Source organism: Entelurus aequoreus, linkage group LG17 (genome assembly GCF_033978785.1).
Source record: "Entelurus aequoreus isolate RoL-2023_Sb linkage group LG17, RoL_Eaeq_v1.1, whole genome shotgun sequence".
Classification (NCBI taxonomy): Eukaryota; Metazoa; Chordata; class Actinopteri; order Syngnathiformes; family Syngnathidae; genus Entelurus; species Entelurus aequoreus.
This window is the reverse complement of record NC_084747.1, coordinates 24,374,034-24,391,291: the sequence shown is the minus strand read 5'-3', so window position 1 is coordinate 24,391,291 and position 17,258 is coordinate 24,374,034. Positions and strand designations below refer to the sequence as shown.

At 36.6% G+C, this 17,258-nt stretch overlaps 1 protein-coding gene across 7 annotated transcripts in view; it reads right to left on the bottom strand.

Annotated features, from left to right (window-relative positions):
- Window positions 1–17,258, bottom strand: part of LOC133632729 (putative histone-lysine N-methyltransferase PRDM6) — a 157,888-nt gene that overhangs the window by 3,212 nt on the left and 137,418 nt on the right. For 6 of the 7 annotated variants that reach the window (XM_062025354.1, XM_062025357.1, XM_062025359.1 and 3 more), the window contains one exon: window positions 5,232–5,408. In XM_062025354.1, coding sequence (XP_061881338.1) covers window positions 5,232–5,408 — 177 coding nt within the window. Of the gene's footprint in view, window positions 1–5,221; window positions 5,409–17,258 lie in introns of all 7 variants that reach the window. The other variant, XM_062025355.1, reaches the window with a different exon arrangement.

Sequence of the window (17,258 nt, the reverse complement as noted above, 5' to 3'; positions counted from 1 at the left end):
TTCAACACTGACTTTTTAACACTGACTTTTCGACACTGACATTTCAACACTGACATTTCAACACTGACATTTCAACACTGACTTTTCAACACTGACTTTTCAACACTGACTTTTTAACACTGACTTTTCGACACTGACATTTCAACACTGACTTTTCAACACTGACTTTTCGACACTGACATTTCAACACTGACTTTTCAACACTGACTTTTCAACACTGACTTTTTAACACTGACTTTTCAACACTGACTTTTCAACACTGACTTTTCAACACTGACTTTTTAACACTGACTTTTTAACACTGACTTTTCAACACTGACTTTTCAACACTGACTTTTTAACACTGACATTTCAACACTGACTTTTCAACACTGACTTTTCAACACTGACTTTTCAACACTGACTTTTCGACACTGACTTTTCAACACTGACTTTTCAACACTGACTTTTCGACACTGACTTTTCAACACTGACTTTTCAACACTGACTTTTTAACACTGACTTTTCAACACTGACTTTTTACCATTGACTTTTTAACACTGACTTTTCAACACTGACTTTTTAACTGACTTTTTGACACTGACTTTTCGACACTGACTTTTCGACACTGACTTTTTACCATTGACTCTTTAACACTGACTTTTTAACACTGACTTCTTAACACTGACTTTTCAACACTGACTTTTCGACACTGACTTTTCGACACTGACATTTCAACACTGACTTTTCAACACTGACATTTCAACACTGACTTTTTAACACTGACTTTTCGACACTGACTTTTCAACACTGACTTTTTAACACTGACTTTTCAACACTGACTTTTCAACACTGACATTTCAACACTGACTTTTTAACACTGACTTTTTGACACTGACTTTTCGACACTGACTTTTCGACACTGACTTTTCGACACTGACTTTTTACCATTGACTCTTTAACACTGACTTTTTAACACTGACATTTCCACACTGACATTTCAACACTGACGTTTCAACACTGACTTTTTAACACTGACTTTTCAACACTGACTTTTCGACACTGACATTTCAACACTGACTTTTTAACACTGACTTTTCGACACTGACTTTTCAACACTGACATTTCGACACTGACATTTCAACACTGACTTTTCAACACTGACATTTCAACACTGACTTTTTAACACTGACTTTTCGACACTGACTTTTCAACACTGACTTTTCGACACTGACATTTCAACACTGACATTTCAACACTGACTTTTTAACACTGACATTTCAACACTGACTTTTCAACACTGACATTTCAACACTGACTTTTTAACACTGACTTTTCAACACTGACTTTTCAACACTGACTTTTCGACACTGACATTTCAACACTGACATTTCAACACTGACTTTTTAACACTGACATTTCAACACTGACTTTTCAACACTGACATTTCAACACTGACTTTTTAACACTGACTTTTCGACACTGACTTTTCAACACTGACTTTTTAACACTGACTTTTCGACACTGACATTTCAACACTGACTTTTTAACACTGACTTTTCAACACTGACTTTTCGACACTGACATTTCAACACTGACTTTTCAACACTGACATTTCAACACTGACTTTTTAACACTGACTTTTCAACACTGACTTTTCAACACTGACTTTTCGACACTGACATTTCAACACTGACATTTCAACACTGACTTTTTAACACTGACATTTCAACACTGACTTTTCAACACTGACATTTCAACACTGACTTTTTAACACTGACTTTTCGACACTGACTTTTCAACACTGACTTTTTAACACTGACTTTTCGACACTGACATTTCAACACTGACTTTTTAACACTGACTTTTTGACACTGACTTTTCGACACTGACTTTTCGACACTGACTTTTCGACACTGACTTTTTACCATTGACTCTTTAACACTGACTTTTTAACACTGACATTTCCACACTGACATTTCAACACTGACATTTCAACACTGACTTTTCAACACTGACTTTTCAACACTGACTTTTTAACACTGACTTTTCGACACTGACATTTCAACACTGACATTTCAACACTGACTTTTTAACACTGACATTTCCACACTGACATTTCAACACTGACATTTCAACACTGACTTTTCAACACTGACTTTTCAACACTGACTTTTTGACACTGACTTTTCGACACTGACATTTCAACACTGACATTTCAACACTGACTTTTTAACACTGACATTTCAACACTGACTTTTCAACACTGACTTTTTAACACTGACTTTTCAACACTGACTTTTCAACACTGACTTTTCAACACTGACTTTTTAACACTGACTTTTTAACACTGACTTTTCAACACTGACTTTTCAACACTGACTTTTTAACACTGACTTTTCGACACTGACATTTCAACACTGACATTTCAACACTGACATTTCAACACTGACTTTTCAACACTGACTTTTCAACACTGACTTTTTAACACTGACTTTTCGACACTGACATTTCAACACTGACTTTTCAACACTGACTTTTCGACACTGACATTTCAACACTGACTTTTCAACACTGACTTTTCAACACTGACTTTTTAACACTGACTTTTCAACACTGACTTTTCAACACTGACTTTTCAACACTGACTTTTTAACACTGACTTTTTAACACTGACTTTTCAACACTGACTTTTCAACACTGACTTTTTAACACTGACATTTCAACACTGACTTTTCAACACTGACTTTTCAACACTGACTTTTCGACACTGACTTTTCAACACTGACTTTTCAACACTGACTTTTCGACACTGACTTTTCAACACTGACTTTTCAACACTGACTTTTTAACACTGACTTTTCAACACTGACTTTTTACCATTGACTTTTTAACACTGACTTTTCAACACTGACTTTTTAACACTGACTTTTTGACACTGACTTTTCGACACTGACTTTTCGACACTGACTTTTTACCATTGACTCTTTAACACTGACTTTTTAACACTGACTTCTTAACACTGACTTTTCAACACTGACTTTTCGACACTGACTTTTCGACACTGACATTTCAACACTGACTTTTCAACACTGACATTTCAACACTGACTTTTTAACACTGACTTTTCGACACTGACTTTTCAACACTGACTTTTTAACACTGACTTTTCAACACTGACTTTTCAACACTGACATTTCAACACTGACTTTTTAACACTGACTTTTTGACACTGACTTTTCGACACTGACTTTTCGACACTGACTTTTCGACACTGACTTTTTACCATTGACTCTTTAACACTGACTTTTTAACACTGACATTTCCACACTGACATTTCAACACTGACGTTTCAACACTGACTTTTCAACACTGACTTTTCGACACTGACATTTCAACACTGACTTTTTAACACTGACTTTTCGACACTGACTTTTCAACACTGACTTTTCGACACTGACATTTCAACACTGACTTTTCAACACTGACATTTCAACACTGACTTTTTAACACTGACTTTTCAACACTGACTTTTCAACACTGACTTTTCGACACTGACATTTCAACACTGACATTTCAACACTGACTTTTTAACACTGACATTTCAACACTGACTTTTCAACACTGACATTTCAACACTGACTTTTTAACACTGACTTTTCGACACTGACTTTTCAACACTGACTTTTTAACACTGACTTTTCGACACTGACATTTCAACACTGACTTTTTAACACTGACTTTTTGACACTGACTTTTCGACACTGACTTTTCGACACTGACTTTTCGACACTGACTTTTTACCATTGACTCTTTAACACTGACTTTTTAACACTGACATTTCCACACTGACATTTCAACACTGACATTTCAACACTGACTTTTCAACACTGACTTTTCAACACTGACTTTTTAACACTGACTTTTCGACACTGACATTTCAACACTGACATTTCAACACTGACTTTTTAACACTGACATTTCAACACTGACTTTTCAACACTGACTTTTTAACACTGACTTTTCAACACTGACTTTTCAACACTGACTTTTCAACACTGACTTTTTAACACTGACTTTTTAACACTGACTTTTCAACACTGACTTTTCAACACTGACTTTTTAACACTGACTTTTCGACACTGACATTTCAACACTGACATTTCAACACTGACTTTTCAACACTGACTTTTCAACACTGACTTTTTAACACTGACTTTTCGACACTGACATTTCAACACTGACTTTTCAACACTGACTTTTCAACACTGACTTTTTAACACTGACTTTTCAACACTGACTTTTCAACACTGACTTTTCAACACTGACTTTTTAACACTGACTTTTTAACACTGACTTTTCAACACTGACTTTTCAACACTGACTTTTTAACACTGACATTTCAACACTGACTTTTCAACACTGACTTTTCAACACTGACTTTTCAACACTGACTTTTCGACACTGACTTTTCAACACTGACTTTTCAACACTGACTTTTCGACACTGACTTTTCAACACTGACTTTTCAACACTGACTTTTTAACACTGACTTTTCAACACTGACTTTTTACCATTGACTTTTTAACACTGACTTTTCAACACTGACTTTTTAACACTGACTTTTTGACACTGACTTTTCGACACTGACTTTTCGACACTGACTTTTTACCATTGACTCTTTAACACTGACTTTTCAACACTGACATTTCAACACTGACTTTTCAACACTGACTTTTCAACACTGACTTTTCGACACTGACTTTTCAACACTGACTTTTCAACACTGACTTTTCAACACTGACTTTTCAACACTGACTTTTCAACACTGACTTTTCGACACTGACTTTTCAACACTGACATTTCAACACTGACTTTTCAACACTGACTTTTTAACACTGACTTTTCAACACTGACTTTTCAACACTGACTTTTCAACACTGACTTTTCAACACTGACTTTTCAACACTGACTTTTCAACACTGACTTTTCAACACTGACTTTTCGACACTGACTTTTCAACACTGACATTTCAACACTGACTTTTCAACACTGACTTTTTAACACTGACTTTTCGACACTGACTTTTCGACACTGACTTTTCGACACTGACTTTTCGACACTGACTTTTCAACACTGACTTTTCAACAGGCATTTTGCTAAGATATGACTATTAATGAAATTGTCCGCATGATTAGACTTGAGTGAGAGAAGTGATTGACAGGTGTCAAAGAGTACTCACTGGTACTTACTTGAAGGGCTTCTCTCCCGTGTGCGTGCGGATGTGGTTGTTGAGGGTGGTGGCGCCGGCGAAGGCGCGGCCGCAGTACCCGCACTTAAAGGGCCGGTCGCTGGAGTGCGTCACCACGTGGTTCCTCAACTCTGAGGGCTGGGAGAAGGAGAGCGAGCAATGGCCGCACTGGTAGGGCCTGAAACACACCAGCACACCTGTCACCTGAGGGGGCGGAGCTACTTCTTGATGGACGCTCAAAGCAGACCACGCATTTGGACTTTGTGTTGACATGATTGCATCATCTCTGTGTGTCTTTATTCACCATGACTATCTGTGTCTTTATTCACCATGACTATCTGTGTCTTTATTCACCATGACTATCTGTGTGTCTTTATTCACCATGACCATCTGTGTCTTTATTCACGATGACTATCTCTGTGTCTTTATTCACCATGACTATCTGTGTGTCTTTATTCACCATGACTATGTGTGTCTTTATTCACATGACTATCTGTGTGTCTTTATTCACCATGACTATCTGTGTCTTTATTCACCATGACTATCTGTGTGTCTTTATTCACCATGACTATCTGTGTCTTTATTCACCATGACCATCTGTGTGTCCTTTATTCACCATGACTATCTGTGTGTCTTTATTCACCATGACTATCTGTGTGTCTTTATTCACCATGACTATCTGTGTCTTTATTCACCATGACCATCTGTGTGTCTTTATTCACCATGACTATCTGTGTGTCTTTATTCACCATGACTATCTGTGTGTCTTTATTCACCATGACTATCTGTGTGTCTTTATTCACCATGACCATCTGTGTCTTTATTCACGATGACTATCTGTGTGTCTTTATTCACATGACTATCTGTGTGTCTTTATTCACCATGACCATCTGTGTCTTTATTCACGATGACTATCTGTGTGTCTTTATTCACCATGACTATCTGTGTGTCTTTATTCACCATGACTATCTGTGTGTCTTTATTCACCATGACTATCTGTGTGTCTTTATTCACCATGACCATCTGTGTCTTTATTCACGATGACTATCTGTGTGTCTTTATTCACCATGACTATCTGTGTCTTTATTCACCATGACTATCTGTGTGTCTTTATTCACCATGACTATGTGTGTCTTTATTCACATGACTATCTGTGTGTCTTTATTCACCATGACTATCTGTGTCTTTATTCACCATGACTATCTGTGTGTCTTTATTCACCATGACTATCTGTGTCTTTATTCACCATGACCATCTGTGTGTCCTTTATTCACCATGACTATCTGTGTGTCTTTATTCACCATGACTATCTGTGTGTCTTTATTCACCATGACTATCTGTGTCTTTATTCACCATGACCATCTGTGTGTCTTTATTCACCATGACTATCTGTGTGTCTTTATTCACCATGACTATCTGTGTGTCTTTATTCACCATGACTATCTGTGTGTCTTTATTCACCATGACTATCTGTGTGTCTTTATTCACCATGACAATCTGTGTGTCTTTATTCACCATGACTATCTGTGTCTTTATTCACCATGACCATCTGTGTGTCTTTATTCACCATGACTATCTGTGTGTCTTTATTCACCATGACTATCTGTGTGTCTTTATTCACCATGACTATCTGTGTGTCTTTATTCACCATGACTATCTGTGTCTTTATTCACCATGACTATCTGTGTGTCTTTATTCACCATGACTATCTGTGTCTTTATTCACGATGACTATCTGTGTGTCTTTATTCACCATGACTATCTGTGTCTTTATTCACCATGACTATCTGTGTGTCTTTATTCACCATGACTATGTGTGTCTTTATTCACATGACTATCTGTGTGTCTTTATTCACCATGACTATCTGTGTCTTTATTCACCATGACTATCTGTGTGTCTTTATTCACCATGACTATCTGTGTCTTTATTCACCATGACCATCTGTGTGTCCTTTATTCACCATGACTATCTGTGTGTCTTTATTCACCATGACCATCTGTGTGTCTTTATTCACCATGACTATCTGTGTGTCTTTATTCACCATGACTATCTGTGTGTCTTTATTCACCATGACAATCTGTGTGTCTTTATTCACCATGACTATCTGTGTCTTTATTCACCATGACCATCTGTGTGTCTTTATTCACCATGACTATCTGTGTGTCTTTATTCACCATGACTATCTGTGTGTCTTTATTCACCATGACTATCTGTGTGTCTTTATTCACCATGACTATCTGTGTCTTTATTCACCATGACTATCTGTGTGTCTTTATTCACCATGACTATCTGTGTCTTTATTCACCATGACTATCTGTGTGTCTTTATTCACCATGACTATCTGTGTGTCTTTATTCACCATGACTATCTGTGTGTCTTTATTCACCATGACCATCTGTGTCTTTATTCACGATGACTATCTGTGTGTCTTTATTCACGATGACTATCTGTGTGTCTTTATTCACCATGACTATCTGTGTCTTTATTCACCATGACTATCTGTGTGTCTTTATTCACCATGACTATGTGTGTCTTTATTCACATGACTATCTGTGTGTCTTTATTCACCATGACTATCTGTGTCTTTATTCACCATGACTATCTGTGTGTCTTTATTCACCATGACTATCTGTGTCTTTATTCACCATGACCATCTGTGTGTCCTTTATTCACCATGACTATCTGTGTGTCTTTATTCACCATGACTATCTGTGTGTCTTTATTCACCATGACTATCTGTGTCTTTATTCACCATGACCATCTGTGTGTCTTTATTCACCATGACTATCTGTGTGTCTTTATTCACCATGACTATCTGTGTGTCTTTATTCACCATGACTATCTGTGTGTCTTTATTCACCATGACTATCTGTGTGTCTTTATTCACCATGACAATCTGTGTGTCTTTATTCACCATGACTATCTGTGTCTTTATTCACCATGACCATCTGTGTGTCTTTATTCACCATGACTATCTGTGTGTCTTTATTCACCATGACTATCCGTGTGTCTTTATTCACCATGACTATCTGTGTGTCTTTATTCACCATGACTATCTGTGTCTTTATTCACCATGACTATCTGTGTGTCTTTATTCACCATGACTATCTGTGTCTTTATTCACGATGACTATCTGTGTGTCTTTATTCACCATGACTATCTGTGTCTTTATTCACCATGACTATCTGTGTGTCTTTATTCACCATGACTATGTGTGTCTTTATTCACATGACTATCTGTGTGTCTTTATTCACCATGACTATCTGTGTCTTTATTCACCATGACTATCTGTGTGTCTTTATTCACCATGACTATCTGTGTCTTTATTCACCATGACCATCTGTGTGTCTTTATTCACCATGACTATCTGTGTGTCTTTATTCACCATGACTATCTGTGTGTCTTTATTCACCATGACTATCTGTGTGTCTTTATTCACCATGACTATCTGTGTCTTTATTCACCATGACTATCTGTGTGTCTTTATTCACCATGACTATCTGTGTCTTTATTCACCATGACTATCTGTGTGTCTTTATTCACCATGACTATCTGTGTGTCTTTATTCACCATGACTATCTGTGTGTCTTTATTCACCATGACCATCTGTGTCTTTATTCACGATGACTATCTGTGTGTCTTTATTCACCATGACTATCTGTGTCTTTATTCACCATGACTATCTGTGTCTTTATTCACCATGACTATCTGTGTGTCTTTATTCACCATGACTATGTGTGTCTTTATTCACATGACTATCTGTGTGTCTTTATTCACCATGACTATCTGTGTGTCTTTATTCACCATGACTATCTGTGTCTTTATTCACCATGACCATCTGTGTGTCCTTTATTCACCATGACTATCTGTGTGTCTTTATTCACCATGACTATCTGTGTGTCTTTATTCACCATGACTATCTGTGTGTCTTTATTCACCATGACTATCTGTGTCTTTATTCACCATGACTATCTGTGTGTCTTTATTCACCATGACTATCTGTGTCTTTATTCACCATGACTATCTGTGTGTCTTTATTCACCATGACTATCTGTGTCTTTATTCACCATGACCATCCGTGTCTTTATTCACGATGACTATCTGTGTGTCTTTATTCACCATGACTATCTGTGTCTTTATTCACCATGACTATCTGTGTGTCTTTATTCACCATGACTATGTGTGTCTTTATTCACCATGACTATCTGTGTGTCTTTATTCACCATGACTATCTGTGTCTTTATTCACCATGACTATCTGTGTGTCTTTATTCACCATGACTATCTGTGTCTTTATTCACCATGACCATCTGTGTGTCTTTATTCACCATGACTATCTGTGTGTCTTTATTCACCATGACTATCTGTGTGTCTTTATTCACCATGACTATCTGTGTGTCTTTATTCACCATGACTATCTGTGTCTTTATTCACCATGACTATCTGTGTCTTTATTCACCATGACTATCAGTGTGTCTTTATTCACCATGACTATCTGTGTGTCTTTATTCACCATGACTATCTGTGTGTCTTTTTTCACCATGATTATCTGTGTGTCTTTATTCACGATGACTATCTTTGTATCTTTATTCACCATGACTATCTGTGTGTCTTTATTCACCATGACTATCTGTTTGTCTTTATTCACCATGACTATCTGTGTCTTTATTCACGATGACTATCTGTGGGTCTTTATTCTTGATGACTATCTGTGTCTTTATTCACCATGACTATCTGTGTCTTTATTCACCATGACCATCTGTGTGTCTTTATTCACCATGACTATCTGTGTGTCTTTATTCACCATGACTATCTGTGTGTCTTTATTCACCATGACTATCTGTGTCTTTATTCACCATGACTATCTGTGTGTCTTTATTCACCATGACTATCTGTGTCTTTATTCACCATGACTATCTGTGTGTCTTTATTCACCATGACTATCTGTGTCTTTATTCACCATGACCATCTGTGTCTTTATTCACGATGACTATCTGTGTGTCTTTATTCACCATGACTATCTGTGTCTTTATTCACCATGACTATCTGTGTGTCTTTATTCACCATGACTATGTGTGTCTTTATTCACCATGACTATCTGTGTGTCTTTATTCACCATGACTATCTGTGTCTTTATTCACCATGACTATCTGTGTGTCTTTATTCACCATGACTATCTGTGTCTTTATTCACCATGACCATCTGTGTGTCTTTATTCACCATGACTATCTGTGTGTCTTTATTCACCATGACTATCTGTGTGTCTTTATTCACCATGACTATCTGTGTGTCTTTATTCACCATGACTATCTGTGTCTTTATTCACCATGACTATCTGTGTCTTTATTCACCATGACTATCTGTGTGTCTTTATTCACCATGACTATCTGTGTGTCTTTATTCACCATGACTATCTGTGTGTCTTTTTTCACCATGATTATCTGTGTGTCTTTATTCACGATGACTATCTTTGTATCTTTATTCACCATGACTATCTGTGTGTCTTTATTCACCATGACTATCTGTTTGTCTTTATTCACCATGACTATCTGTGTCTTTATTCACGATGACTATCTGTGTGTCTTTATTCTTGATGACTATCTGTGTCTTTATTCACCATGACTATCTGTGTCTTTATTCACCATGACCATCTGTGTGTCTTTATTCACCATGACTATCTGTGTGTCTTTATTCACCATGACTATCTGTTTGTCTTTATTCACCATGACTATCTGTGTCTTTATTCACGATGACTATCTGTGTGTCTTTATTCTTGATGACTATCTGTGTCTTTATTCACCATGACTATCTGTGTCTTTATTCACCATGACTATCTGTGTGTCTTTATTCACCATGACCATCTGTGTGTCTTTATTCACGATGACTATCTGTGTGTCTTTATTCATGATGACTATCTGTGTGTCTTTATTCACCATGACCATCTGTGTGTCTTTATTCACCATGACTATCTGTGTGTCTTTATTCACCATGACTATCTGTGTGTCTTTATTCACCATGACTATCTGTTTGTCTTTGTTCACGATGACTATCTGTGTCTTTATTCACGATGACTATCTGTGTCTTTATTCACCATGACTATCTGTGTCTTTATTCACCATGACTATCTGTGTGTCTTTATTCACCATGACTATCTGTGTGTCTTTATTCACCATGACTATCTGTGTGTCTTTATTCACCATGACTATCTGTGTCTTTATTCACCATGACTATCTGTGTGTCTTTATTCACCATGACTATCTGTGTGTCTTTATTCACCATGACTATCGGTGTCTTTATTCACGATGACTATCTGTGTCTTTATTCACCATGACTATCTGCGTCTTTATTCACCATGACTATCTGTGTCTTTATTCACCATGACTATCTGTGTCTTTATTCACCATGACTATCTGTGTGTCTTTATTCACCATGACTATCTGTTTGTCTTTATTCACCATGACTATCTGTGTCTTTATTCACGATGACTATCTGTGTGTCTTTATTCTTGATGACTATCTGTGTCTTTATTCACCATGACTATCTGTGTCTTTATTCACGATGACTATCTGTGTGTCTTTATTCTTGATGACTATCTGTGTCTTTATTCACCATGACTATCTGTGTCTTTATTCACCATGACTATCTGTGTGTCTTTATTCACCATGACTATCTGTGTGTCTTTATTCACCATGACTATCTGTGTCTTTATTCACCATGACTATCTGTGTGTCTTTATTCACCATGACCATCTGTGTGTCTTTATTCACGATGACTATCTGTGTGTCTTTATTCATGATGACTATCTGTGTGTCTTTATTCACCATGACCATCTGTGTGTCTTTATTCACCATGACTATCTGTGTGTCTTTATTCACCATGACTATCTGTGTGTCTTTATTCACCATGACTATCTGTTTGTCTTTATTCACGATGACTATCTGTGTCTTTATTCACCATGACTATCTGTGTCTTTATTCACGATGACTATCTGTGTCTTTATTCACCATGACTATCTGTGTCTTTATTCACCATGACTATCTGTGTGTCTTTATTCACCATGACTATCTGTTTGTCTTTATTCACGATGACTATCTGTGTCTTTATTCACGATGACTATCTGTGTCTTTATTCACCATGACTATCTGTGTCTTTATTCACCATGACTATCTGTGTCTTTATTCACCATGACTATCTGTGTGTCTTTATTCACCATGGCTATCTGTGTGTCTTTATTCACCATGACTATCTGTGTCTTTAATCACCATGACTATCTGTGTGTCTTTATTCACCATGACTATCTGTGTGTCTTTATTCACCATGACTATCTGTGTGTCTTTATTCACGATGACTATCTGTGTGTCTTTATTCATGATGACTATCTGTGTGTCTTTATTCACCATGACCATCTGTGTGTCTTTATTCACCATGACTATCTGTGTGTCTTTATTCACCATGACTATCTGTGTCTTTATTCACTATCACTATCGGTGTCTTTATTCATGATGACTATCTGTGTGTCTTTATGCACGATGACTCTGTGTGTCTTTATTCACAATGAATATCTGTGTCTTTATTCACCATGACTATCTGTGTGTCTTTATTCACCATGACTATCTGTGTGTCTTTATTCACCATGACTATCTGTGTGTCTTTATTCACAATGACTATCTGTGTGTCTTTATTCACGATGACTATCTTTGTATCTTTATTCATGATGACTATCTGTGTGTCTTTATTCATGATGACTATCTTTGTATCTTTATTCATGATGACTATCTGTGTGTCTTTATTCACGATGACTGTGTGTCTTTATTCATGATGACTCTTTGTGTCTTTATTCACGATGACTATCTGTGTGTCTTTACTCACCATGACTATCTTTGTGTCTTTATTCACGATGACTATCTGTGTGTCTTTATTCACGATGACTGTGTGTCTTTATTCATGATGACTCTTTGTGTCTTTATTCACGATGACTATCTGTGTGTTTTTATTCACCATGACTATATGTGTGTCTTTATTCACGATGACTATCTTTGTATCTTTTTTCACGATGACTATCTGTGTCTTTATTCACCATGACTATCTGTGTGTCTTTATTCACGATGACTATTTGTGTCTCTATTCACGATGACTATCTTTATCTTTATTCATGATGACTATCTTTGTGTCTTTATTCACGATGACTATCTGTGTGTCTTTATTCACGAGGACTGTGTGTCTTTATTCATGATGACTATCATTGTGTCTTTATTCACCATGACTATCTGTGTCTTTATTCACGATGACTATCTGTGTCTTCATTCACGATGACTATCTGTCTTTATTCCCCATGACTATCTGTGTGTCTTTATTCACGATGACTATCTGTGTCTTTATTCACCATGACTATGTGTGTCTTTATTCACATGACTATCTGTGTGTCTTTATTCACCATGACTATCTGTGTGTCTTTATTCACCATGACTACCTGTGTCTTTATTCACCATGACCATCTGTGTGTCTTTATTCACCATGACTATCTGTGTCTTTATTCACCATGACTATCTGTGTGTCTTTATTCACCATGACTATCTGTGTGTCTTTATTCACCATGACTATCTGTGTCTTTATTCACCATGACTATCTGTGTCTTTATTCACCATGACTATCTGTGTGTCTTTATTCACCATGACTATCTGTGTGTCTTTATTCATGATGACTATCTGTGTGTCTTTATTCACCATGACTATCTGTGTGTCTTTATTCACCATGACTATCTGTGTGTCTTTATTCACCATGACTATCTGTTTGTCTTTATTCACCATGACTATCTGTGTCTTTATTCACCATGACTATCTGTGTGTCTTTATTCACCATGACTATCTGTGTGTCTTTATTCACCATGACTATCTGTGTCTTTATTCACCATGACTATCTGTGTGTCTTTATTCACCATGACTATCTGTGTTTCTTTATTCACCATGACTATCGGTGTCTTTATTCATGATGACTATCTGTGTGTCTTTATTCACGATGACTATCTGTGTCTTTATTCACCATGACTATCTGCGTCTTTATTCACCATGACTATCTGTGTGTCTTTATTCACCATGACTATCTGTGTGTCTTTATTCACCATGACTATCTGTGTGTCTTTATTCACCATGACTATCTGTGTGTCTTTATTCACCATGACTATCTGTTTGTCTTTATTCACCATGACTATCTGTGTCTTTATTCACAATGACTATCTGTGTGTCTTTATTCTTGATGACTATCTGTGTCTTTATTCACCATGACTATCTGTGTCTTTATTCACCATGACCATCTGTGTGTCTTTATTCACCATGACTATCTGTGTGTCTTTATTCACCATGACTATCTGTGTGTCTTTATTCACCATGACTATCTGTGTGTCTTTATTCACCATGACTATCTGTGTCTTTATTCACCATGACTATCTGTGTCTTTATTCACCATGACTATCTGTGTGTCTTTATTCACCATGACTATCTGTGTGTCTTTTTTCACCATGATTATCTGTGTGTCTTTATTCACGATGACTATCTTTGTATCTTTATTCACCATGACTATCTGTGTGTCTTTATTCACCATGACTATCTGTTTGTCTTTATTCACCATGACTATCTGTGTCTTTATTCACGATGACTATCTGTGTGTCTTTATTCTTGATGACTATCTGTGTCTTTATTCACCATGACTATCTGTGTCTTTATTCACCATGACCATCTGTGTGTCTTTATTCACCATGACTATCTGTGTGTCTTTATTCACCATGACTATCTGTGTCTTTATTCACCATGACTATCTGTGTGTCTTTATTCATGATGACTATCTGTGTGTCTTTATTCACCATGACCATCTGTGTGTCTTTATTCACGATGACTATCTGTGTGTCTTTATTCATGATGACTATCTGTGTGTCTTTATTCACCATGACCATCTGTGTGTCTTTATTCACCATGACTATCTGTGTGTCTTTATTCACCATGACTATCTGTGTGTCTTTATTCACCATGACTATCTATTTGTCTTTGTTCACGATGACTATCTGTGTCTTTATTCACGATGACTATCTGTGTCTTTATTCACCATGACTATATGTGTCTTTATTCACCATGACTATCTGTGTGTCTTTATTCACCATGACTATCTGTGTGTCTTTATTCACCATGACTATCTGTGTCTTTATTCACCATGACTATCTGTGTGTCTTTATTCACCATGACTATCTGTGTGTCTTTATTCACCATGACTATCGGTGTCTTTATTCATGATGACTATCTGTGTGTCTTTATTCACGATGACTATCTGTGTCTTTATTCACCATGACTATCTGCGTCTTTATTCACCATGACTATCTGTGTCTTTATTCACCATGACTATCTGTGTCTTCATTCACCATGACTATCTGTGTGTCTTTATTCACCATGACTATCTGTTTGTCTTTATTCACCATGACTATCTGTGTCTTTATTCACGATGACTATCTGTGTGTCTTTATTCTTGATGACTATCTGTGTCTTTATTCACCATGACTATCTGTGTCTTTATTCACCATGACTATCTGTGTGTCTTTATTCACCATGACTATCTGTGTGTCTTTATTCACCATGACTATCTGTGTCTTTATTCACCATGACTATCTGTGTGTCTTTATTCACCATGACCATCTGTGTGTCTTTATTCACGATGACTATCTGTGTGTCTTTATTCATGATGACTATCTGTGTGTCTTTATTCACCATGACCATCTGTGTGTATTTATTTACCATGACTATCTGTGTGTCTTTATTCACCATGACTATCTGTGTGTCTTTATTCACCATGACTATCTGTTTGTCTTTATTCACGATGACTATCTGTGTCTTTATTCACCATGACTATCTGTGTCTTTATTCACCATGACTATCTGTGTCTTTATTCACCATGACTATCTGTGTGTCTTTATTCACCATGACTATCTGTGTGTCTTTATTCACCATGACTATCTGTTTGTCTTTATTCACGATGACTATCTGTGTCTTTATTCACGATGACTATCTGTGTCTTTATTCACCATGACTATCTGTGTCTTTATTCACCATGACTATCTGTGTGTCTTTATTCACCATGGCTATCTGTGTGTCTTTATTCACCATGACTATCTGTGTCTTTAATCACCATGACTATCTGTGTGTCTTTATTCACCATGACTATCTGTGTGTCTTTATTCACCATGACTATCTGTGTGTCTTTATTCACGATGACTATCTGTGTGTCTTTATTCATGATGACTATCTGTGTGTCTTTATTCACCATGACCATCTGTGTGTCTTTATTCACCATGACTATCTGTGTGTCTTTATTCACCATGACTATCTGTGTCTTTATTCACTATCACTATCGGTGTCTTTATTCATGATGACTATCTGTGTGTCTTTATGCATGATGACTCTGTGTGTCTTTATTCACAATGACTATCTGTGTCTTTATTCACCATGACTATCTGTGTGTCTTTATTCACCATGACTATCTGTGTGTCTTTATTCACCATGACTATCTGTGTGTCTTTATTCACAATGACTATCTGTGTGTCTTTATTCACGATGACTATCTTTGTATCTTTATTCATGATGACTATCTGTGTGTCTTTATTCATGATGACTATCTTTGTATCTTTATTCATGATGACTATCTGTGTGTCTTTATTCACGATGACTGTGTGTCTTTATTCATGATGACTCTTTGTGTCTTTATTCACGATGACTATCTGTGTGTCTTTACTCACCATGACTATCTTTGTGTCTTTATTCACGATGACTATCTGTGTGTCTTTATTCATGATGACTCTTTGTGTCTTTATTCACGATGACTATCTGTGTGTTTTTATTCACCATGACTATATGTGTGTCTTTATTCACGATGACTATCTTTGTATCTTTATTCACGATGACTATCTGTGTCTTTATTCACCATGACTATCTGTGTGTCTTTATTCACGATGACTATTTGTGTCTTTATTCACGATGACTATCTTTATCTTT